The sequence below is a fragment of the Apodemus sylvaticus genome, chromosome 4 (assembly GCF_947179515.1).
Source record: "Apodemus sylvaticus chromosome 4, mApoSyl1.1, whole genome shotgun sequence".
NCBI lineage: Eukaryota > Metazoa > Chordata > Mammalia > Rodentia > Muridae > Apodemus > Apodemus sylvaticus.
The window spans coordinates 35,975,275-36,001,881 of NC_067475.1; the positions used below are offsets into that span (position 1 = coordinate 35,975,275).

General features: G+C 40.9%; 1 protein-coding gene across 3 annotated transcripts in view; it reads right to left on the reverse strand.

Moving 5' to 3' along the window:
- The window catches only part of Camk2d (calcium/calmodulin dependent protein kinase II delta), a 259,713-nt gene extending 233,393 nt beyond the window's left edge, over positions 1-26,320 (reverse strand). For all 3 annotated transcript variants that reach the window (XM_052179294.1, XM_052179293.1, XM_052179291.1), the window contains exons 1-2: positions 25,841-26,320; positions 24,193-24,287 (exon numbers count right to left, since the gene is read on the reverse strand). In XM_052179294.1, the coding sequence (XP_052035254.1) occupies positions 24,193-24,287; positions 25,841-25,905 (160 nt within the window). In that variant the 5' untranslated portion in view covers positions 25,906-26,320. The remainder of the gene's footprint in view (positions 1-24,192; positions 24,288-25,840) is intronic.
- Between the last annotated feature and the right edge of the window lie 287 nt (positions 26,321-26,607).

Sequence of the window (26,607 nt, forward strand, 5' to 3'; positions counted from 1 at the left end):
AAAACCCACAGGGAAAAAAAGAATGTGGGAAGTAAGCCTCAGATTTCTAGTTAATCTAAGAACCTGATTCTCTTTGTAATTGAAAGTGGAGTATTACACAATGAGCAAACAGACACATAGTATGTTAACTGTTGTCATGCTTCTTCGTGGATTCTGATGAAGAGCAGTTGGTTCAAGTTATCAACTGTTTCCTTCTTAGGAATCTCGGAAGTGTGCATAGGGATTAGTGGTGTCATGTCAATCTGACAAATGCTAAAGTCATTATGAAGAAAGGAAACCTCAATTTAAAAAATGTCCCCATAGTCCTGTAGGCAAGCCTGTGGTAACTGATGATTGATGTGGGATGTTCCACCTTACAATGGGCAGTGCCAGCCCTGGGCTAGTGGTCCTGGATGGTATATAAAAGCAAACTGAGCAAGACGTGAAAGGAAAGCCAGGAAGCAGACTCTGCATGGCAAGGCAGTTCCTGCCCCAGTTTCCCTACGTGGTGGACTACAGGATGTAAGATGAAATAAACCCTTTCTTCCCCAAGTAACTTTGGTCATCGTGTTTTATCACAGCAGTAGAAACTCAAAGGCCAAAATTGGTACCAGGTCATGAGATACTGCTGTGGCATAGTTGACAATGCTTTTGGGAAGACTGTGGAAACTTTTGAACTTTTCTGTGGAAAAACTGTTGCGAGCTCAGAGCTTATGGGCCTGTTCTGTAGGAACTTAGAAGATAATACTTGAAGCAACACAGACAATGAAGACCTGGCTTATGAGTTTCAGAGGAAAGTTTAGAAAATCTCTCAAAGAATCTATCTGGGTGATTCATGTGATATTTTTAACGAAGAAGCACTAAAGAGAAATCTTTACTTTGCTCAGACAATTGATACTAGTCTCTGGGGCTGAAGATCAGCTATGATTAAAAAGAGAGTATCATTGAGGTGAAATCTTCTATGAAGTGTTTCCTATGGGCCAGCACACAGAAACTGTGGCCCAGAGGGCACCAAGGCTTTACCTTATACTGGCAGCCAACCTTGGTAACAAGTAATCACTTCCCAGATGGTATTGGTTTCTAAGACATTAAGGTATCATGGAGAATACCTAAGAATTGGCACTGTGAGAGGTTGGACAAGACCACTGGTAAATGTGCAACCACAATCGCAGTAGAATTTTCAGAACTACAGAGATCATGGAGAGAAGTTAAGGCATGGTACCTTGTGGCAGAGTCAGAGTCTTTGAAGAGTGAACAGGATAAGCTACTGATGAAGGTGCAACCCAGTGACAATGGAGACCCCAACATTTTGGAGATGTCAGTACCACTGGACTGCAAACAAAGACAACTGCCGCTGTGGAGTGGTGCCAAGTGAGTCTAGACAGGCTGTGTGTTGGGGCAAGCTCTTTGGAGCTTAGAAGATGGTGAGTTTCATAAATCTGACCCTGAGTTTTACACACTCAAACTTGGTTTTGCTTTGATTTGATTGCACCCGTGCTTTTGTTTTTCTGTTTTGGTATAAGAACATTTTTTTAAACTTTTTTTTTTTTTAAAACAGGTGCCAGAGTTACGAGACCTTGTATATTTCAGAAAAAAAAAATTGTAATTTTTAAAGATACTTCTAAGTTTTAGAGAAACATTGCAATTTGGAGAGCCTTTTGGATATTTTAAAGAAAATGGACTTTTTGAATGTTTGATTAGGGATGAATAGGAAAGGGAAGGTTATAGTTGAAGAATAATGTGTTTGTGTGTGAAGTTCCTCGGGGGTCAGTTGTGCTGGCTAGTTTTACATCACAAAGTATAGTAATTTTAGAAGAAAAATCTTCAATTGGGAAAATGAGCATGGCACATTGGCCTGGGGTGAAATTTCTTGTTTAGTGACTGACGTATGGGGGCCTAACCCATTTTGAGTGCTACTACCCTTGGGCTGGTGGTCTTGGATGAAAGCAGGTTGAGCAAGCCGTAGAGAACATGCCAGTAAACGGAACTCCTCCATGGCCTCTGCATCTGCTTCTGCCTCCAGGTTCCTGCTGTGACTTCCATGAATCATAGGACAAGCTGTAAGATGAAATAAACCTTTTCCTCTCTGTACTGGCTGGATCTGTGTGTCAACTTGACACATGCTGGAGTTATCACAGAGAAAGGAGCTGCAGTTGAGGAAATGCCTCCATGAGATTCATCTGTGGGGCATTTTCTCAATTAGTGATCAAGTTGGGGAGGGTCCTTGTGGGTGGTGCCATCCCTGGGCTGGTGGTCTTGGGTTTTATAAGAAAGCAAGCTGAGCAAGCCAAGGGAAGCAAGCCAGTAAGAAACATCCCTCCATGGCCTCTGCATCAGCTCCTGCTTCCTGATCTGCTTAAAGTCCGGTCATGACTTCCTTTGGTGATGAACAGCAGTGTGGAAGTGTAAGCTGAATCAACCCTTTCTTCCCCAAATTGCTTTTTAGTCATGATGTTTGTGCAGGAATAGAAACCCTGACTAAGACACTCTCCAAGTGTCCAAGTGACCAAGAAAATGGGTGTGTTTGTCATTATACTAAACATTACATATGTGTGTATGCATGCACGTGCATGAACACACACACACACACACACATGCACACACAAAGTGGCAAAAATGTAATAGTAAAAAAAATTTTCTATTGCCTATTTCAATACGCACATATAACATGGCGTTGTGAATTAGGATGGTCCCCATAGGTTCAGATGTTTGAATACTTGTTCATCAGTTGGTAGTGCAATATATTTGGGAAGGCTTAGGAGGTGTGCCTTTGTTGGAGAAACTATGTCACTGGGTCAGGCTTTATGGTTTCAAACACTCAGGCTATTCCCTGTTCATTGTTTCTGCGTCCTAGTTGTAATTTCAGTTGACCTTTCAATTGCCCCTGACACCATATCTATAGCCTGATTCCATGATTCTCTCCAGTGATGGACTCTTATCCCTCTCTATCTGGAACCATAAGCCCAAATAAACTCTTTGTTCTATAAATTCTATTAGTCATTGTGTTTTATCACAACAAAAGTAGCTAGGACAGCACACACACAAATGTGTGTGTATGTGTGTGTGCGTGTGTGTGTGTGTGTGTGTGTGTTTGTGTGTGTGTGTTTGTGTGTGTGTATGTGTGTGTGTGTTCTGACAGGACTCCTCACATGCTAGCCAAATGCTGTCCCTACTACTACTATGGTCCCCACTATTTCATAATGGCAAACTTTTCCATGTGAATGTCTCCATGTCACCGATACATTATTGAAAAAAAGAATCAACTCTGGAAAGTCTATTAAACCTTTCTAATCTCTAAGATCTCCTGAAATATATAACAAGGGGAAAGATACTTATTGTTTTTATTTGGAAGCAAGCATCTAATTGTAAATGTATACAATCCATTACAAAAATATCCTGCCAATAGTTCCAGTTTTTAATCTTGTAACAAACATTAACTGTGAATTAAAATATCTCTTTCTAACAAACTGTGCTTTTCTGTCTTTAAACCACTGGCAATGATCTTTACCACATTACAGAGAAATGTTTTTCAGATGTGTTAATCTCACTCTGTCAGACTGGGTATGAAAAATCAATGCTGGAAAGTAGCTGAAATTCATCAAGATTAAAAGAGCAGTGTGGTGCATTATTAGGTCTTCAAGAAACCCTAGATTCACCCCTCATTTTAAAAGATTAGAATGGAAACTTTTTACAATGAATTTTCATACAAACCCAAAGTTACAAAATCAAACTTCAACAAACTTGTCAGTTGCTGTCACATCATGCCCCCAAATAGCTTCTTGGGGCAAAGGCAAAAGCCTAGCAAATTTTATGCCACTGCCAACATAGTGTAAGCCTCTTGTTATAGCCATCAGGCAATGTACAGAGGCACAAACTTCTCCAACTCAATGGGGAAAGGTGTGGACTCAATCTGGGATGAGACTCTATGAAACTTTCCATTCTGTTTAAAGAAAACTAGGCATCAATATCAACGGTATAATAAAAATGCAGGGCACAAAGGTGCTATGCCAAATTCTTTCTAGTGTGAGAGCTGTCAGGAAAAGAAAAGCTGCCACAGTGATAGCTTAGATGGATACATCCATGTCATGAAATGGTTGTTCTTCCCCCTCTGGGCAGAGTTCATTTAAAATAATGATTAAATAAAGACTCTATGAAACTTTCCATTCTGTTTAAAGAAAACTAGGCATCAGTATCAACGGTATAATAAAAATGCAGGGCACAAAGGTGCTATGCCAAATTCTTTCTAGTGTGAGAGCTGTCAGGAAAAGAAAAGTTGCTGCAGTGATAGCTTAGATGGATACATCCATGTCATGAAATGGTTGTTCTTCCCCCTCTGGGCAGAGTTTGTTTAAAATAATGATTAAATAAAGCCATTCCTAAAGGTTGTGCTCCCTCCACCTCACAGGGACATGACCACAGGTCATCTTCTTTCTTGGAAACTCATTTCTTTCTTGCACAGCAAACTATCTAAACTGCAAGGCTTTAACTGACTCCGAGGTGCTGCCACTAATTCCTGCAGTGTCTGGTTAGAAGGTATGTAAGGGATAAACTCGCTGATTTGTGTTGCTTCTTGGCTGAGTTAAGAGCATAGCCTCAGGTGGCCTGAAACTCACTATATTGATTAGTCTGGCCTCTAATTTGCAGAGACCGTCCTGGTGCTGACTCCTAAAAACTGGGACGACAGGAGTGTGTCAACAAGGCCTGCCTTTGAACTGAGTATGTAAAATATGTCCCCCCCCCCATTTTTTAGTTGTATATATAAGAAAAATAAAAACCTATGTCTACACATGCACAAAAAATGTTCATGTCAGCATTATACAAATGACAATCAATTTGTATACAAATAGATATACAATTTGTAGGGGGATCAATTTGATTACCAATAAACTAATGGATAAATACATGAATGAATAAACACATGGTAAAGATTAAAACATGGTTGAACAGTAAAGCATCATGGGTAAGCCTTGGGTAAGCCTTGAAGAACTTATGCTAAGAGAAAGATGAAACCCAATCACAAAAGACTAAGTGACACCTAATTCTACTCTAAGAAGTCAGAAGGCAGAGCAGTTCCCAGATTTGAGAGTGGAGAGGTAAGAATGTGAAACAGCCTTTGAGAATGACTTAATTCTCATTTAGCATGACCAAATCTAACCCCCCTGGGGCCCACCTCAACCCAATTCTATTCTCTCCATGTCAGTTACAGATTGTGATGGTTGTTTTAGCTGTGAATCCTAGGCTTCCTATTAGGCCTCCTGTTTCCTTTCCATCAGCAGGTCCTACTTTCTTCCTCCAAATCTCACACTCTGTTTCCATTTGTACCCTCACATCTCCCATAGAAGATGTAACCGAGTAAAGACTGCCCAGTCTGTCCTCTGCCCACTACCAAACATAATCATGCTTTTCCGATTTGCTCATTACTCTCCAGATATGCTCACTTTCTTTCTAAACCTATGTAAGTTTGTATCACCTTCATACCTTTGTCCCAGAATGATTTTCCCTCCTATTTTGTTAGGCTTTATGTGATGGTTTAAATATGCATAGCCCATGGAAAGGCATATTAGAAGGTGTGGCCTTATTGGAGGAAGTATGTCATCATGTAGGTAGGCTTTGAAAGTCCTCGTACTCAAACTGTGCTCAGTACAAAGAGCCTCCTCCTTCTGCTGCCTTCAGATCAAGACATAGAACTCTCGGCTCCTCCTCCAGCACCATGACTGCCTGGATGCTGCCATGTTTCCCTGCCTGATGATAATGGACTGAACCTCTGAAACTGTAAGCTAACCCTAATTATATGTTGTCGTTTATAAAAGTTGTCTTGTCATGGTGTCCCTTCACAGCAAAATACACTAAGACTGTTTATCTCCTCTCATTATTAACGCTTCAGCTTAAATGCTACATCCTGAGAGGCCAGCCTAATTCATTTTCATATGAGTTACTATGGAACTTAAGATACCTGATTAGTTTTCTTGATAGCGTCCAATAGCACACGTCTGCCCAAATGACTCATTGTACATCTCCCACACAAATTCTCATGACTGTATCCCTATAATCAAGACCTGTACCTGCATCTGGTATGCACGCAATTGACAGCTATGAAATTATAATGAGGGGCAATACGATAAAGCTCAACATCTTTTGGAAAATGGGAAAACAAATCCAGGTCCTCAAGACCATAAGAAATAATCAAATTCTAGGTAGATGAGCTGAGGATAAAGGATAAAGATGAAGTCTTCATTTCTAGCTAAAGTCATGGTGCTGTTAGGTTAATGAAGAATGCATTGTTAAGCAGAACAAATACAGGCATGATTAGATTTTAAGCATCAATATAAACAGTGATGGGGTAAAGAATGGGGGTCAGAATAAAAAATATTTTAAAATATTTTATGTAAGAAGAAAATAATCAAACATATTCTAATCATACCTACGTCAAAAAGAATGTTTTATTTGTGCAGTATAACATAGGCCTTTGTTAAAAATGGACTTGAAAAAAAGCAAAGTGAAAATGAATACAGACTTTAAGAAGTCACTGAAGGTGCTAGAGGGCTGGTGAGACTGTCTGGATCAAAAGCTGGTATCATCGTAACAATGAAGCCAGGGAGTTAATTTAGGAAGAAGTGGGCAGGGGTGTCCAGGAAACAGCGAACGTGAATGAACAGCACAGATGAGCAATGACCCTTATGTAACTATAGTAACAGAACCAGGATCAACCAGCTTTTGTCTTTGCAGTACTTAAATATTATTCCTGATGTATAGTAATTTCCCTCTATAAACAGTGCTCTCCTACTTATAAAACTATGCATAATCCTGACCTATCTGAAGCTGCCTGCGGGGTCTTTGCTCACGGAGAGGAAACAGAGCATACTATAGGGACTAGCTAACTTAGATGGTGAATCACCGATCCCCCAGGCTTCATTTTCAGGAGGAAGCAGCTACTGTGTTTGTTCCTGTTCTAGTTTTGAATCCAAATGGAACCATTCTAGCAGTTACTCCTGGATAAGATAATTTATTGTATTTTATTTATATTTTTTTAGCCAGTGTTCTGCTTTTGATCACCTCCTTCCCGGAAATAACATAAGAAAGCATCTGTATGTGGGTGGTGGGGCTTTTAATTCCCTGGCTTCCATTTAATTTCCAGCTGTTTTATTCTCACTAGCTCTCCCAAATTAAGGAAAGTAATGTAAGACTGAAAAAAAATTTTTTTTCAAAGTTAAAAAAAAAAAGCCAGATTCCCTGTGACTGCCTTGCCAAGTCATAAACAGCAAGAGTCTCCTGGGAAACTGATGGAAATGCCATCCTCCTTTTGTCATTGCTACCCTTCAGGCTGCTGTCACCACAGCACTTTCTTGGTAGACTTCTTTCTATAGACCCAGGAAGCCACCCCAAATCTGTCCTGTCCCCCAAATTCTCATCCTGGCTAATTTCAAATTCCCACCCAGCCTCCAGGGGACTGGACATCATGAATTTTCTCCTCTTCCTTGTATAACCTTTCTCATTCTCGTTCTTTTTCCCTTTCCTGCAAAGAGGCTTTACCTTTATCCATCCCTGAAGCTACTTCAATTGGCTTGGGCAATGACTACTGTCCATGCTTCTTACCCCTGGCCACCGCCTTCATTAATATGTAAGCTTTTACAGGCTATCACTTCATATAGTCCTTTCTTAATCTCAGAAAGGACTATATATTTCCTTATCTAACTAGCAAATGCTTATTTTTCATGCAACATACTAGAGTCTAAGGATGCAAAAATAGCATTAAGCTAATGACACAATCCACATAAGCTTGTCCAAAGAACTACTTTTGATTCTGCTACATGGGAATGCTAAGCCTTTTCTTAGTGTTCATTCTGTGTGGGCGAGTCCCTTTTCTACCAATTATCAAGCAAGAAAACTCCACACAGCCTTGCCAATTTAATGGAGGCAAGTCCTTGATTGAGGCTTCCTTTTCCAAGATGTTTCTAGTTTGTACCAGGTTGACAGCACACTTAACTAACCTGTGCAAAACCCCCCTCCCTTAGAATTTGAAATTCACTCTTTCCATTTTTTCCCACCTTTCTGACACATCATTTTCTCTCCGCTAAACCAGGCGATCCACTAAACACAGCATTGCTCCACAGCAGCACGCAGGCCTGCACTGATCATCAGTCTGGAGTTCCTCAGAAAACTGGGCGTGACACTTCCGGAGCACCCTGCTATACCACTCCTGGGCATATACCCAGAGGATTCCCCAGCATGTAATAAGGACACATGCTCCACTATGTTCATAGCAGCCCTATTTATAATAGCCAGAAGCTAGAAAGAACGCAGGTGTCCCTCAACAGAGGAATGGATACAGAAAATATGGTTTACATACACAATGGAGTACTATTAAGCTATTAGAAACAACGAATTCATGAAATTCTTAGACAAATGGATGGAGCTGGAGAACATCATACTAAGTGAGGTAACCCAGTCTCAAAAGAACACTCATGCACTCACTGATAAGCAGATAGTAGCCTAGAAACTTGGAATGCCCCAAACATAATCCACATATCAAATAATGTCCAAGAAGAATGGAGGAGTGGACCCTGGTTCTGGAAAGGCTCAGTGCAGCAGTATAGGGCAATACCAGAACAGGGAAGTGAGAAGGGGTGGATGGGGGAACAGGAGGAGGGAAGGGGGCTTATGGGACTTTTGGGGAGTGGAGAGCCAGGAAAGGGGAAATCATTTGAAATGTAAGTAAAAAACATATCGAATAGAAAAAAAAAATGACAGTGGCTCAAGTTCCATAGAGTAGAAGACCAAGATTTGTGGAGGTTAGGAAGTTTTCCCAGACCCACCAGGACGAAGCGGTGTTGAATCCTGGCAGTGCGGTTTCAGAACCAGTGCTGTTAGCCTATGCAACACACTGCACTGCCTCCAAAGGTCTTTTCTGCAGGACCACACCCAGTGTTGAATGCTCTTTTAGGTACTCCATCCGCATCTAGCTTTTCTATCTCCAAGAGGATTCATCTTCCCTCACGCAGACCAATGACACCTCACCTCTCAGCTTGTTGTATGAAAATGTCACCCTTCCCAGGAGTCTTAGCCTTGACACATCCCTCATCATTCTGGGCTCCCTGTTGTCCCTCACTCAGTATCCTGAATCCAAGTATCCTGAATTTCGGTGCCCCTCATCCTCAGTCAGCCCTACTGACTCACTCCTGTGAAGCAATGTCTTAGATATCCGTTTTCGTGTGTCATCCAGACAATCAAAACAGTTGAGGTGGATGGGATAAGGTAAGATATAAAATATCTCCAGGACAGAAGATCTTTACAGGGTCACTGATCAGAAGGCCATGGAGATTTCTAACCCAAATAATCACTTTTGCTCCCATTATCTCTCTGCTGTTGCAGCAGGTAACTGTGTCATCTGTCCCTATATTCTGGAAGGAATGTGAGGTGTGTGAGGATGTGGCTGTGAGGAGCCACTGAAGGAAGGCAGACGAAACAGCATTGGAAACAGGAATCCTGCAAGTGTCCCTAGCCTCCATTCCAGAAGCACTGTAGATCTTCCTATCCTTGAATGGAAGATGCTACATAAACGTTAGTACGAGTTTTAAGGATTTCTCAAAGACTCGTTTCCCACTTCCTCCTTCTTTCCCTGCTAAGCTTATTATACACAATCTGAATAAATCGTTTACATGCTGGGGAGAAAAGAAAATGTACTTTCAAAGCTACATGTTATTTTTAAAGCTGACCCTGTGTGTGGTCACTGTGTATTTCTAATACCACTGTTTCTAAATTTCGGGCTGATTCAGTTATTTCAAAACATACTTTAAAACATTCTATCTATAATAAGATTTTTCTTTTAAAGATTACAAAAAAAATCAACAAATGTTAGTTTCTATTTTTAAAGTCATTATCATTTAAAACATAATGGTCTGGGTGTCCTGTGGCCATCCCTGCTCCTGCCTTCTCTATTTGCCATTGAAGAATTACAGGCATTTAGGATTATCACAGTGGGCGACTACACAGACAGCAGACACTAGTTGTCTGCCAGTGTAAAGAATTACAAATGTTTTTCCTTCAAACAGAATTAAGTAAGATTAAGCTAAATTTCCCTTTGCTTTTTTCCTGATCATATAAGAGATACATAAAGAGCAATGGCCAAAGTTAATGCTAAGAAAATAATTTCCAAAACTTGTTTTCAAAATTAGACGCAAGTGGGTCTTGATTCTACTGAAGTTTGAGGGCAGGTTTGAGGGCACTGACGATCAAATGCTACTTAGAATTTCTCTAATCTTTCTAGTGACTGTGCCAGTTTTGAGTCACTGTCCTTTAAGCTGACAGATGGCCTTCTGCTCTGTACCCAAAGCTCTTTCCTCCTACTGGCTTGCCTCTCCCTGACTTGATACAAGGTTTTACGCCTAATCTTACTGCCTTGTTCTGCTAATAAGGGAGGCCTGCTTTTTTTCTGAAGGGAAAGAGAAGAGAAGTGGATCGGGAGAGAAGAGGGGGAGGAAGAGGAAGAGGAGGAGGAGGCTGGGAGAAGTGGGGGACTGGGGGCTGAAGTGGAGAAAAACTTCAGATGGATATTCCTGAAAACCAAAAAGGAAAAGTAAGGAAAAAAAAAGTTGAATTACTATGAATTACATATTTGCACTGGCTAAACCAGTGGTCTTTCTTTCTCCTTTGAGTACAACCAAGAAAACCTTAATATGAATAAAAACCAATGCTCTTGCATATTAAATGTTTTATGATTTTTAAAAACAGAGGAAAATTTACATGACTAAGCCAACCTAGGGAGATTAAATGTTTAAACTAAAGTTACCTAAGGAAATGAATGAGGTTTTTTTTTTTTTTTTTCATTATTTAAGTGATGGAATTAAAGAACTTCCTGTTTTCTAGCCAGTATGATGAATTCAAAACTGTGGAATAAACTGTTCTCACTGTGTAAGTATCAGTCTCTTAAAGAGTGAAAGATAGAGAGAAGGCAGCATTTGGGTGCAGTATACAAATGTGAGGTTAAAGGCTCTGGGTCCCTAAACATGTATTAGCAAAACCACAAGAAAACAGATTTGGGCAGGCATTTACTCCTCTATGTGACTGTACAGACCAGTGTGAATCTTCTAGACACAAGAATTAGATAGGTTAGATTTCTTAGCCACCATTGGCTTTAAGTAGACCTCTCCAATAATTTTCCCAACAGTCACAGAGTCCACTTGCAATCTCCAGGGTGCTATTAACACTTGATAAAAAAATAAAATAAAAAGCCTCTAAATATTTTCAAGTCCTCTGTTTTCTACTTAGTGGCTCTTAAGGTTTTTGTATATTGCCCCAAGGTTACTTAAAACAGAATGAGGGGTTGATAAGCAGTTAGTAGCTCTCTTATCAGCTGTTTAACCCTAATGACTCAGGGCTATCTCAGGGCTATAAAATCTCTAGATCCACCTTACTTCCTTCCCACTGAGCATGCCACTCCAAGATTCACCCTCTGAGGGTGAAAAGAATACCACCTCCTTCATGGGTCTCTGCAAGTTTTCAGGAAGGATAAACCCTTCCCTGGTACTTTCTGATTTGATTGTTCCTCATGAATATTTCCTCATAATGTCCTGTCTGTTTGTGTTCCTGTCTATTCAAAATTGATTATTTTCAAAACCCAGTGCAGGTGCCAGCTCCTCAAAGAAGACTCCCTGACCTCTCCATAGAGCTCAGAACCCAGAAAACAGTGTACCAGCCCCAGTGCTAATTCAGTTTACTCTGGGTATGTTCACCTTGAGAGGAAAGACTTTGTCTTTCCCACTTTAGTTATATCTCAGAGGGAGTGGGACTTGGCGAGAACTTTTTTTTTTTCATTAAGGTAAAATTGAAAGTTAGAATGTAGTTCTTCAAAATTCAATTTAGTTATCACACTGTAATTAAATGTCCTCAGTGGAAATGGACAAAGCCTCCAGGAAGCAATGTGACAAGGAATTCTGAAAACACTTAACTCTGTGTCTCAAGACTTCCCCTCCCTTGGTGAATCCTACCTAAGAAGCAGAAGTTTGAAACATTTTACAAAGGTATGCTTTCAGTTGTATCTATTATCTACCACAGTAAAGGACACATGTTAACTGAAAGAAATATGTAAGGATATAAAATCATCAGCTGGTCTTTACTTCCTCAGCAAAGCAGAGTGCAGTTAGTAAGAATTCAAAGGAATTACCACAACACAGGGACAGGTTGTAGTTGTAAGTTAAAATGCAGACCAAAATGTCTGCATTGAGTTTGAAAGAGAAAAACAGAGGGAGGGGGCAGGGAAGGAAGTAGGTCAGTTAGAGTAGGGGCCAGTTGTGATGGCTCAGCAGATAAATGAACTTTCACACAAGCCAGATGACCTAACCCTTATCCAGAATTGCTGCAAGGTGTCCTCTAACCTCCATAGACAGGCAAAGTCATTTGCCCATACATAACACAAAATAAATATATGTAAATAAAATTTTATAATAAAAAATGAGAAATTTTGAAAAGAAATAAAGAAATTACAAAAAATGTAATCAGTGCCTTTTTAGTTTTTTCTATATTTTTCTAAATTCTACATTAGTATAGGTATTTTATGCCATCATTCATTTTAAATGTGTTTATAAAAATTAATAATCTCTTTCAGCAGAATGGCCAAAGTTTATAATTGCATTTTATAATTTAGAGTTTATAAATTTAAAGTTTGTAAGTACATTTTAAAGTAAGCATAATGATGACGTTGGGCAGCATTGAAACGGGGCTAATAGTCCTGAAAATGCGACCACACCCCAATTAGCAGCCATTGTATAACAGAACAAGAGGGAAATACCAATGAGAAATTTTAACGAGTTTGCTCAGAAAAAGTACAAGGTCAAACGTGTACACAGAGAACTGAGGAAATAACATGTGAAGTCAACAGGCGGTTAACTTGTGAAGTGACTGGGGGCAGTCTGCAGTAAAGCACCAGCCCCACTGTCACTTGCCTGCCACCTCTCTAAGAGTCATCCTGTCATAGATTCCCTCACTCATTTCTCCACGCATTCACAGGGACAAGTACTTGTGATGTTATATTATAATCACTGCAGCCGGCAGATTTTTAAGAAAAATTAAGAATCTCCCCAGGGAACCTAAAAATTGCAACAAGTAGAACTGTCGTAAAGGGGGGGAAATGTGCCATAAGCAATTTAAATGACAAAAGACTGAAGGGGGGAGGCCCTTCTGGGTAGTGAGAGGTGACATCATAGGGGAGGCAGCACCTGAGTTGAGCCTTACGGAGGAAGATTTCAACACCACTTAGAATGCCATATTTCACATTCGGTCCTTGGTGTGGCACCAGAGTTTCTCCTCCCTCTCGGCCCAGCAGCCCAATTGCATGTACAGCTATCTCTTCCTGGTCTTAAAGCACTTCCTCAAAGGCCTTATCTCTTAACAGCCCTCTCACAAGTCCGCATTCTCTAGGTTGGCTTCCACCATAGTAGATCAGTGTTTGTCACACACTCAGTCCCGCCCTTTTTCTCAGGGTCATGCCTGACCATCAGAAAGCACAGATATTGACATTGTGATTCATGATAGTAGCAAAATGATAATTAAGAAGCAGCAATAAAAATAATTTTATGGTTGGGGGGAGGGTAACCATAGCATTAAAGGGTCTGGGCCTTAGGAAGGTTGAGGGCCACTGTACTAAAGAATAGAAACTCTCTACTGTGAGGCCAAAAAGTTATCAAGTTGCGCAGAACAAAGTCACTGCAGAAAGGTCTAAGGACAGATTGAATAAGGGTGTGTGTGATAACAATGTAACAACTGTTCCCAAGAATGCCTGCTTGGGAAGCTATTGAAAAGGGCTGTAGCAAGACCAAAACAGAACTCCAATTGGAATGTATCTTTACAAACTCAGAAGTGACAGAGAATGCGTTGACATGAGCAAGAAAAGGGCAAACTAGCCAGGGCGGTGGTGGCACGCGCCTGTAGTCCCAGCACTCTGGGAGGTAGAGGCAGAGGCAGGCGGATTTCTGAGTTCAAGGCCAGCCTGGTCTACAGAGTGAGTTCCAGGACAGCCAGGGCTATACAGAGAAACCCTGTCTCGAAAAAACCAACCCCCCCCCAAAAAAAACAAAAACAAAAAAAAAGAAAGGAAGAAAGAAAAGAAAAAAAGAGCAGTAGGAGATGGCACAGCTCCTAAGCACAGCCCTCCAAATATCACAAACTGACTATTTCCCCATCAAAACTACAACCTTTGACTTAACTACAAATAGCATAACACACCATTACTCAGCCATGCACAGAATGATATTTTTGATAAACTTTCTCTTGCTATATTCTTTTTTTAAAGCACTAAAGTTTTATTTCTGTTTCTCTCTCTCTCTCTCTCTCTCTCTCTCTCTCTCTCTCTCTCTGTGTGTGTGTGTGTGTGTGTGTGTGTGTGTGTGTGTGTTTTTCTGTGTGTGCCTGCAGGTGCCATGAGTCTAGAAAGACCCCCAAATCCCTGAAACAGGCACATAAGCCACCCAATATGAGCACTGAGCCCCAAATTCCAGTCCTCTGCAAAAGCAGCAAGTGCTCTCACCAGCTGAGACATCCCTCCAGCCCTAGTTTTTTTTTAACAAGTTCACTTTATCTAAATCATTCTTAATTTTTCAGAGTATATATATCATATTAATAAAATTTCTTCAAACTATTGGGAAAAATGTTTTACTATTAAAAATTCCAAATACTTTGTTTCTTTTGAAGGCCTTTATGGAAAAGGTAAAATGGTATTTTTATTGTTGTTGTTGTTGTTGTTCTTCTTCTTCTTCTCTTCTTTTTCTTCTCCTTTTTCTTCTTCTTGTTGTTATAATAATAATAGTTTATTATTATTATTGTTATTATTATTATGTGTATGAGGCTGTGGGAGAGGATAAGAAGACAATTCCATGCATTTGCTTCTCTTCATACACTGTTACACAGAGTCTAGGGATCAGATCAAACTAAAGTTGCCAGGCTTGTGAATGAACGCCTTTCCCTACCCAGATATCTTGCCAGGACAGAATAAAACATGAATTCATAAAATAATGCCTTTCAGTCTACGAGTCTATATGGCACAACATAAAATAAATTACAATTGACCTACATGATGAGTGTGTGAGTTTTCCATTACTGAAGATCGTCCAGTCAAATTAAAAGTCAGATGGAAGTCTGAGAAGGGGCTTGTTTCACTCTGGAACTCCTCAGAGGCAGTGACCGACTCCCGCCAGAGAAGGGATAACTAGAGGCACCAGGAATGCACCAGGAATGCACCGGGAATGCACAGACAGCGTCAAAAGGACAGGGGACAGCCCAGTCACGGAGATGTGTGATTACTTACAGTCACTTGATTACTGTTTCAAAATTAAATATGCATAATTGTGTATACCAAAATTCATGAAATAAAAAAGTCCAAATCCCTAAGTAATCTAAAAACAGTTAAGAGCCTTCGGTAGAAGGATTAACTGTTAACCAATATTATCATCATGTGTCATCTGGATACCTGTCCAGTTCCTGCTACACCTATTTTTACAATGTACATTGAATATAACCTTTTATTTCCTTTTAATTGCTTCGTTGTTTTGGATGAGTCTGATATACTCAATACTAATGTTGAAGAAGAAACTACAAACAACAAAACATCTTCCTTTCCTCTTTGGTCAAACTGACTGAACCAGAAAACTAGAACAGTCTCCTACATACATGTCTCTTTCTCTTGCTCTCCTAGTTTCAATGGCTGTTTTTCTCTGCAGTAAGAAGTGCCTCATTCAGGAATCCTAAGAATTCACTGCTGAGTCTCACACAAACTCTTCCATAGTCACTTTCCTAGCATTTTGATAACATTTCCCACTGTATTACTTTTCCTTCTAGAAAAGTAGCACAGAGCTGTCTGAAACTTCGATTTGATCTTACGTTACCATGGTGATTAAAATGCTATCTTCCTTCACAAGTTGGAATTCTAAATGTGTTTTCTGAAATGTACCACTCACAGCCCTCGAGCCCATGGAAATGGTAAGAGGTGTGTGGAGCCATGGACATACAAGCAAATACAGAAGAGTTCAGTTCTGGGTGCCAGCAGCCCGTGGGGTAGGAAAATGGAGAGTCAGGCTTCAGAGTAAGAAAAATTGGCTTGAAATACTCCCTCTACCACTTTCTTTCTTTCTTTTTAGACAAGATCTCATTCGTGTAGCCCAAGCTGACCTCTTAAACCATACAGACAAGGATGGCCTTGAATTTATATCTTTCTGCCCCACCTCTCAAATTCTGGGATTACAGCCCCGTGTTATCTAACATGTCAGGTTTATCCTAGGGCTTCCAGCTTGAGCTACAGTCCCACCCCGCTCCACCCCTTCCCCACCTTACCAGAGGTCTGGACACAAAGGAAACCTAGCAGTGGATGGCCTTGCACCTGTCTGACCTCCACGACACTCTTTAAATAATGCCAACAGCCTTTTCATGTTTCTAAATCATTACTGAAGTTGGCATTATTGATGGGGAGAGTAACAAGGAGTCAGAAAAGCAAGGTCTGCAACACAACACAACCACTAATGAGGGAGTTTCCTGCAATCACAGAACCATCCTAACTGGAATCCATCCGAGAGGTTCTGTCAGCTGGAAACTGCTCTGCTTTACTTAAAGAAGTTTCATCCCAAAGGGCTGAACCGCAAACAGCTCAGGGGTAGAGAGTTCTTCTAGGCTAGTGTGTTCAGGGCCCTGGTTTCAATGCTCAGCAGTACAATAAAATAAAATACATGGGTGTGGCAGCCCATAGTATCTTCCACCCACTGAAGAGACTACAAGCACAGCCCAAAGTCTGAAGTTGCCCTGAGCTTCCAAGTCAGCAGGAGCTAGCTATAGAGTGAAATCCTGTCTCAAAATCCCCTAAAATGCAACAAATAAAATTAAACTTTTGTATTAAACAGATTTCATTTTTTTAAAAAAAAAAGTGTATATGTACGAATAATTGCAATAACTTTACTGGAGTAATACAATGTCACTTTCTTTCTAATCAGATTATTTCATCCATTTCCTCAAATTGCAGAGTCAGGTTTAAGGGTTGGGGGACTTGTGACTTTAAACCCTTTTAAACCTACACTAAGAAAAACAGATTTCCTTGATCTCCCCCGGAAGAAATCATCTTGTCATCTTTTAAACAGTATATTATTATGTCATTGATGTTGGACTGTATCGTCGATGTCATCTTTAGTTTCCTTATACTCTGATGGCTGTAATCACATTCAAAACTTATTGAAATGCTGACTTAAATAACACATATGTGCACATGTTTAATAACCTATGAAAGGAAGTAAACTATATGTTGTCAATATATAGATAGGTGGTAAGAATTAAAAGCCTGCTAATATTCCATTTAGTGTATCTCAGGGCATTTCACTAGAAGTGCTATAACAAACTGACACAAATTCCTATGTAAACAACTGTGCATTAACTGCCAGTGATACTTAAAACATTATAAAGTATAGTATTCCCTAATAAAACGGAGGGGCAGGAACCTACTGGAAAAATAAATGTATCCCAACATCAATGGCCATCCAAAATGGCTCCAGGCAAAAAGTTTTAAGGCTAAAATGTCAAGAAAAGCCCAGTATATGATTACTAATACATCATGACCAGCAGAAAAAGGATTCATAATAGATTATTTACAGGATGAAGGAATGGTTTAGCAGGTAAAGGTGCTTGCCACCAAGATTCTGATGACTTGAGATCAACACTCAGGAACCACATAGTAAAAGGACAGAAGCTATTGTTGAATGATTTCTTCTGGTTTATACATGAGACTGCCTGTTCCTGAACTCTCTCCTCTCTCTCTCTCTCTCTCTCTCTCTCTCTCTCTCTCTCTCTCTCTCTCTCTCTCACACACACACACACACACACACACACACACACACACATACACATACTCACTAAATAAAATATACTTTCAAAGATAGCTTTAAAAAGATGATTTATTATTAAATTTTCATATTGATTTCATTTCATATCAATGAAAATGAAAGCATTCACCTAAATGTATGAAAAAGGGTCTTTTTTGTGGGTGGGCAGTCTCTCACAGTCAGAGAGACAGAGAGTAGTTTTAGAATCACAGAGGGGTACCTGACATCACACTGTTTATTAAGTCTGTCTTATTGTTGGAAAGCAGAGAACATTCTGATTATCTCCTGGCTGGATGCAGATTAAAAGATTTTCATCTTTTAAAGTAGTTTGACTATCGGCAATAAGCTAATTCATTTGCTGAAGAAAATAAATGTCCACTGTTAAGGCCTACATAAGAATACATGGATAACTGTAAGAAAAGGGGTCTCCAGACACGACAAGAGTAACGCACATGTGGACTCACCAAGGCTGGTAGCAGGCACAGGGCCTGCACCAGTTCAAGCCAGATGGGGTCTCAGCACTGCGAGGGGGGTGGGGACTTGGACTCCCACTCCTAACCAAGAAGCTACCTGCAGTTGACATCTGCCTGAAGGGGAAAGGTTAGTTTTCTCCAGTGTAGTTTCACTGGGTATATTAACCCTTGTTAAACATAGGCCCCATGCCCAGTGATAGATACAGAACAAACCCAATGGTGTTTGAATAGATGTTTTCTTCTCATATTTCTTTGTTTAGGCAATTGTTTGTTTGTTTGTTTGTTGGATTTGGTTTTTTCAAGACAGGGTTTTTCTGTGTAGCCCTGGCTGTCCTGGAACTCACTCTGTAGACCAGGCTGGACTCGAACTCAGAAATCCACCTGCTGCCTCTGCCTCCCAGAGTGCTGGGATTACAGGCGTGCTCCACCACTGCCCGGCTGGCATTTTTTTCTTTTTTTCTTTCTAGTTTTTGCTTATATATTATGGCTTCTGATTTGTTATTTTTACACGTTTTTGTTTGAGGTGTGTGTGTGTGTGTGTGTGTGTGTGTGTGTGTTTCTTATCTTATTCTGGCTTGTTTATGTTTTTTGATTGACTGCTTTCTGAAGAAAGGGAAAGGTAAGAATTTCATGGATGAGGAGGTGGGGAGTCTCTGGTAGGAGTTAAGAATGGAAAGTGTGAAGATATCATATGAAAAAAAAATTCAATAGAAAAGAATATGGGGCTGGAGAGAGTTCAGTGGTCAAAAGCACCCGTTCTCTAGCAGAGGACCTGGTTCTGTCCCCAGCGGCCACATGGTGACTCAAAACCATCTCTAACTGTAAGCATATGTAGGGATGACCTCTTGCATCAGATATGTGTGTAGTTTATACCCACATCCAGGGGAAAGAAATTTAAAAAATTGAATATGACATTCTGTGTTCAGGCTTACATACAGAGCAAAGGCAACTTTCAGCTTTGTTCTTAAAATGTTGTCTTTTTCTTTTTTTTGCCATTTTGGTGTAACTGATGCTCAACTGCTTGCAAACAGCTAAATCAGCAAAGTAGAATTGGATCTTCATTCACTCAATCTATTCTCAGTTTTACTTCCAAGTCAATAAAGGCGGCATAAAGTTCAGAGGCTCAGATAATTTCATAACTGCTTGATGTCAAAAACAAAAGCAGCAAGCCTCAGTTTTGACATCTTCCTTAAAACAAAAGAATACTACTTGGAGTATACGTACAACAACTTATATACATGGTCAAGTCGTCTCCTAAGGTCCTGCTTCATGTTCTACTAACATTATGAAATTAGGAATTAATAGAGTTATCATAATAATTTAAAATGACTTACTACATTACAGAGATAATAGAGCTTGTTAAATTTAGCAATGAAATAAATGTAAAAAAAATCATGTCGCATGTTTACTTCAAGCTTAAAATTAATTTTTCTGTTGTGAAAACAGTAACTATGGCATGCCTGGTGGTGTAGCAGTAAAGGCTTTCTAAGGATGAAAACGCACAGTATAAAATGGGTATCAAGAAGTCATCACTACCACTGAGAAGTTTTAAAATGCACCATCTTCCACATGAATTGTTTCTGAAGGCCACCTGCTTACTGTGGTCTTCATATCACTTAGTAACAGCTAATAGCTCTAACCATGCCCAGAGGATAGACAAAATATAGACCAATGAGGACAAATGAGCTTTGGGTGGATGCTAACTAACCTAACTGTCTGGCTCAAAATGACGGAATATCTAATACCAAAGATAAATATATGAGACACATTCTACCATCCCTCCTTTCTCCTTACTAAGAATGCCTAATTAAAAGAGCTTTTCAGAACTTGTAATTAATTACATACACGATATCAAATGTTGGCCACCCTTAGGATGTTTTTAAAAAAGGAAAAAAAAAATAACAAGAGGCTAAATGAGCCTGCCAGTGTACAGACTTAACACTAATACAGAATGTTCTGTGTGCATATGCAGATGAAGACACAGCAAAATTCTTCAACAGACTCTGAGTCTCCCAAATATGGTGTGTATGCCTAACAGTGACAGCGAGTGCAGCCAACGCTGTCTGCTGAGAGCCCATTACAGTCTAGGCACAGCAAACAGCCTGGGTGACAGCAGGGTGGGAGGCTCAGATGTGTGCAGGAATCCAGCCAAATGTGTGGCAGTTCCCATCATAGCCTTGGATTTATTGACAAGTGGCACTTTCTCTTTTTGTCTGTTACAGCTAAAGAACATTAGTTGAGGGCAGATAACACAGTTACGTGGTAGTGTGTTTGCCTAGCACGTGTGTGTGAGGTCTGTTTGCTTAGCAAGTGTGAAGCCCTAGGTAAAATTCCCAGCACAAAGAGGATTTAAAACATAAATAAATAAATAAATAAATAAATAAATAAATAAATTGAGTGGCAGAAATTTGTCTTTAAAATACATAGCCTTAAGGATTAGATTTACAATGGTATGCTATGTCAAATAATATAAACAAAAAAATTACACAAAAATTGTCCATTCCACAAAAGTGTCTGTTGGAACTCTGAAAAATTATTGGGGTTGGGGGTATTAAACATACTATATCACACTGAATTCTATATTTGCCTTTGTTTCTCACTATAAAATGTTCCTATATGAGGACTATCTCAAAAGCTGCTGCCTGTACATGGGATCTGTTCTTCTAGCTGGGCTGCCTTGTCTGGCCTCAGTGGGAGAGGAAGCTCCCAGCCTCACAGAGACTTGAAGTGCCAGGGTAGGGGGGGGATACCCAGGGAGGGGCCCATATGCTTACAGCAGAAGGGCAGGTAGGACGAGGGAAAGGTTGTGGAAGGGGTGATGGGGTGGGGTTACTGAGCAGGATATAAAGTGAATAATTAAAAAATATTAAATGAAATTTAAAAGAAAAACAAAAAATAAAAATAAAATGTTCCTGCAAAAACTTTTAAACTAGATTATTGTAAAAGTGTTATTGAAAGAAAATTTGTTATATATATTTTTAGTATTAATTCATTTTTTATTTCATGTGTATATATGATTATCCTGTATGTAAGTTTTACTGCATGCATGCAGTACTCATCAAAGTCAGAAGAGGGCCGCAGATCTTCTGGAACTGGAGTTGCAGATGGTTCTTAGCCATGTGGGTGCTGGGAATCAAACCCCAAATCCTCTGCAAGAGCAGCAAGTGCTCTTAACTGCTACGCCATCTCTCCAGCTTCCAAAATTTATATTTTAAAATAGTCTCTAAATATACTTCATAAATTTCAGGGTGTGCTTGTTCTCAGCAAGAAACAAAGCACATAAGTACGTTACAGATACCATTACAATGAGCACATTTCTACCTAGTCACTCTGCCTTGAAGCCCTTCAGTGTGCTAAGGACTGTCTACTTGAATGTTCTGTGGAAGGAGAAAGCACAGGTTTTTCCTTCAGATAATTTGTAATTCAATAGGAGTACATGGAAACAAATATGTTCACTGCAAAACAAAACTATTCTATAACCATCTCTAATTGTGTGTCAATCCAAAGCAGTACTGCAGAGCATTGTGTAGGAAATACTATATTCTTTACATGCAATTGTAATAAGTAAGCTTGTAGTAAGTAAAACTGGCAGGAGACCCCATGACTCTCATTCTATACGTTTTACCATTTTATTGATGGAAGAATCTGAGATCTTAGAAAAGTACATGATTGGGTCAATTTTTTACACCTAGTGTCTGAGCCACTATTGGAATTGGGCCACATCAGAACTGTCACTAGATTCACAATTTGCAGCTGCTTTCTTGTTAAGTAAGACCTTTTATATAAAATAATGGAATTTGATCATTACCACATTTCCATCATATGATGTGGAAGTTGCTATTCACCACGAGCACACTTTGTGGTAGCCACTTCTCTACACTATACACTAAGCCAAACAGATCAATCAAAGCCCTATTGGGAAGGATTCCACCTCCCCCCATTTTACAGATGAAAAGACTGAGGCTCAGATTAAAATGAGTAAATTGTTCAAGATCACCTAGCTAGCAGGTGCAGGAATCAGGATTGAATAGAGCATATCACTCCAGGACAGATGGCATTCTTTGTGGGGAATACAGAGCAGAGAAAGAGGCTGGAGAGATAGCTCAACAAATGAGGGATTTACACACACACACACACACACACACACACACACACACACATTATTTCTACTACTAACTACTACTACTAAAAATAATAAAACATAAGTAACCAAAAAAAAACTCGAAGGAAGATAACAAGAGTGACTTCTGAGCCACGAAGGTGGTTCATAGAGGCTCAGCAAGAGCAGCTGGGCGACACTAGGAGAAGTGTTGAGAGAAGAAAGTGCTGGAGGCCAATCAGTCTGGCCGCTCATCTCCTGTGGAGGAGAAGGGAGTGGGCAGAGACAGCTGCCGGCCAGTCTGATATAGGGTGCCTGAGATAAAATGGATAAAAGGTGACGACTCTCATTGAGAAAAAGTGAATACCAATTCATTTGTTCTGAGAAAAAACTGAAAGCCACCAGAGGACTTAGAAGAGGCATGGTAATACCCCCCCACCCCAAACTGTTAGTCCACCATTGCCAAAATACCATCACACTGGAAGAAATAAGATAATCACTGGAAAATACCAGACTCAAATGTTTTCAGTCTTCTTCTTTCCCTTAAATTGCATCCCTTCGTAATTATATATATATATATATATATATATATATATATATATATATAGCTTTTGATGGAGTGGAAGATCGAAAGGGAGATGTAATTTAATTAGTTTTCAAGCCAGGACACCATGATGTTCCTCCTGGTCAGTTTACATGTAGCTCTTTCTCAGAACGACAGCAAATCAGATGAAGAAAAGTACCACGGACTTCCATCCAAGTGAATAAATAAGCTGAAACATTACATATGTCCTAAAAGTCGAATTTGAAAATCCATTTACCAGAGTGGAGGACAAAAGCAGTGATGCCCAGACATCCTTAAGTGGTGTGTCTTAAAAGATATATTCAGTGAGGAAAACTAAGTCTAATGGAATTTCCTCTCATTACTTAAAATAAACCAGGTCACTGAGATGGGTCTGCATTAGGGGATTCTGTTCCTTTCGATTCCAGTTTAATTTCATCAAACCATAAATTCCCTTGGAAATACGTAGGCACCTTAGTCACTGTAACTCCAGCATTTCAGTATATATACTTTTGTTTGATTTTAAACAGAATCATCATCATCATCATCATCATCATCATCATCATCATCATCATGTGGGCACATGCTCCAAGTTGTTTTTTTTTTTAACTTATGTCAACAGCTTTCAGGATGAAGTATCTCTGTCGCTATATGCCGAAGGTGTACAATATATTGCGTGATCTGGTGGGAAGTTTCATTCAGAAGACCAAGAAAAGGCTGAGCCTACACATATCAAAACCAAGCTGACTTCCTAGATTACAGCAACTATCTCTTCCTACTTCCCAAAGCCATTGAAGTTAAATATACCTCTCCGTATTAAGTTCAGCTGTAACTACAACTATAATATACATTCAACTGAACCATGACCCATTTCTGTCTCAGAAGTGAAAGGGAATTATGACAGTTATAAGACATGCATTTTTTTCCATTCTAAGATACTTCTGATTCAGCAAGGCCTCTCATGACATTTATTTGCTTTGCAACATATTTATTTATATTACTGCTTAGAAGACAGCATTTTAATAACTCGTTGATAACAATTATATTTTCCACCTACTTTCAAAGTATACAGACCAAGAGGCCTTTGGCAAGGAATAATAGGAGTATGTAATATGATACCTAAGTCTAAAATTCAATTATAACTACATGCTATAATTACTTAGAAGACACTAACAATTCACACAACAAATACAAAATTAACATATATAAATAAATGTGGTTTAAAATACCCACCCCTAGCAGAAAGCTTTTTGGTGTTGATAATTTTGGCAGCGTACTCTTGTCCAGTAGGGATTTTCATACATCTTCTCACCACTGAGAATGCCCCCCTGAAAACCAATAATTAGCAAATTATCAGTATAATCAGATCTAGTATCCACTTGCAAACTCACAAATCTGAGTGGTTTTACGAATCTTTAGTGATCTGTCAAATATCAATATAATAAAAGCATTATCTAGAAAATGAACAATTCTTTCCTGCCAACCCAGATCCCCCTTTTAATGTTGTGGAATAAAAGTAATTTTTAATTGACTGGAAACACACAGATTATTAATCAACAAAATATAAGGAAATGCCAATTATGACGAGTCTTGTTTGCACATGAAATCTGAAAGCAATGTATAATTCATACTCAAAAAACCACCAACTGCTCATAGGAAACCCTGCAAAGATCAGGGAGCCCGGGAACAGAAGAAGAAAAAAAAAACTGCTGCATGTTTATTCTGAAATATAATTAACGTGGTTCCAAGTAAGTAAATATGGCGATTGTTTTCATTAAAACATAAATCTCGAGCTCACTGGTGTGCTTTAACAGGTCCTGGGGTATGGTGATTTCTCCCTGCATGGTTTGGGCTGGGGGAGGGGAGAGATTTGAATTAAGCTGCTCTTCCGACATGTCTCCATGTTTCAACAGCAGATCATCTATAAAGATATCATTTTCATTTGATTTAAAAATGCTCACACTTCCTTTTATACAACTGTACGGAAACCTACAGCAAACACACACACACACACACACACACACACACACACATATGCATCCTTTCCCTGATAGTGAAAATTAGCGATAGGTTTGGGGTTTGATGCTTGGTAAACCAACACTCCGGACAGGGTCTCTGGTTGCCAGTGTGCAGATCTTCAGTCCCTCCTTAACATCTCAAGCAAGTTCTGCCACTTCAGTCCTTTTACACAAGCTAGGCTATCCTGGGGAAGCGCTCTCGCTCTCACGGGCTCTAGGGCTTTCCTCTGCCTGGATAAATAAATCCTCTCAGAAAAGATGTACACGTAAATCCTAGAATGATGGTGAGCGAGTCATCTTAGTGCAAAGAAGGATAGCGGATACAGGGCAGAGACATGGGTTCTGTTGGGTGGCCCTTTTCCTGGACAGAACAACTACTTGGATGCCGAACCAGACTCTCCACCAAGCCAAGTTGAACTTTCGGCATCGATAAATATGGCACCATCTCGGAGAGCGAGTGCTCAATTAGCTCATCCGAACCTGGGTCAGACCGCAGATACAGCGCGGGCTGAGCAAGAGACATCTATTTACCAAAAATGTGATAAATATTGCATTTTACATGCACCTCTTTTCCTCTCCGAACACACACACACATTCGCACTAGCATGCACGCACACTTCTCAGGATGACAGCTACAACTGCAGAGATCGTAAATTCACTAAGTCTCCCGTGGAGAGGCGGAGGACCCGAGGAGATGGGCTAGGAATTCGGAGCACCCGCCACAGTAGGGCAAAGGTTTCCTCCCCTCTGTGCCCCACCCGCACCAAGCCAGGGTCCGTCACCCCGCCTCGGCCCGCGAGCTCCCTGTCCCCACGAGGGAGACGAGGGGTCGCGGGGAGGAGATGCCAGGCAAGGACGCTTACTTTCCGAGCTCCTCGAAGAGCTGATACTCGTCGGTGAACCGGGTGCAGGTGGTGGTCGAAGCCATGGCGGGGTCTGGACAGTGCGACGGGCGACACGCGAACGGACGCGGCTTCCCGGGACTGGCGCCGCCGCGCTGTCACCCGGGGCCGCCCTCACTTTCCTTGTCCGAAAGTAGCTCGCCGGCTAGGGAGTGCGCGCAGGGGCGGGGCGCGCGGGGCACGGTGGCCAGACCAGCCCGCGCCGCGATCCCTCCTCCTCCTCTCCTCCTCCCGCCGCGGCTGCCGGGCTGAGGGCTCCCGAAGGGGCGGGGGGAGAGGTGTCAGGAGGGGCTGCCGCGGTCACCGAGGCCGCACGGAGAGCTCTACGCAGCGCCCGCAGTGGCGGGCGGCAGCGGCCGAGTGGACACCAAGCCGGACGCTCCTGCGGGCAGAGGCGGCGCTGGTGGCCCGCACCCGCTTCCCACGGGGCCGCAACGCTGGGAACCCGCGGGGCGACAGAGTGCGCTCGCTCGGCTCGGGCGAAGCTGGCAGCCGCGGCTCCTCCCCGGCGCCTCCTCCCGCCTCTCCCCGCCCAGCGAAGCCCCCTCCTCGCCGGCCCCACACCTCCCTCTAGCGACTCCAGCCGCGTCCCTTCGGGCTTTGCTCTCCCGGAGCCGTCTAGGGAGACCGGAGGAGGGAGATGCGCGGAGCAGCGGGGAGCGCGCTTAAGGGGACGGGACTGAGATGTCGCAGTGACCCGTGAAGGAACGGAAAGATGAGTGACAACT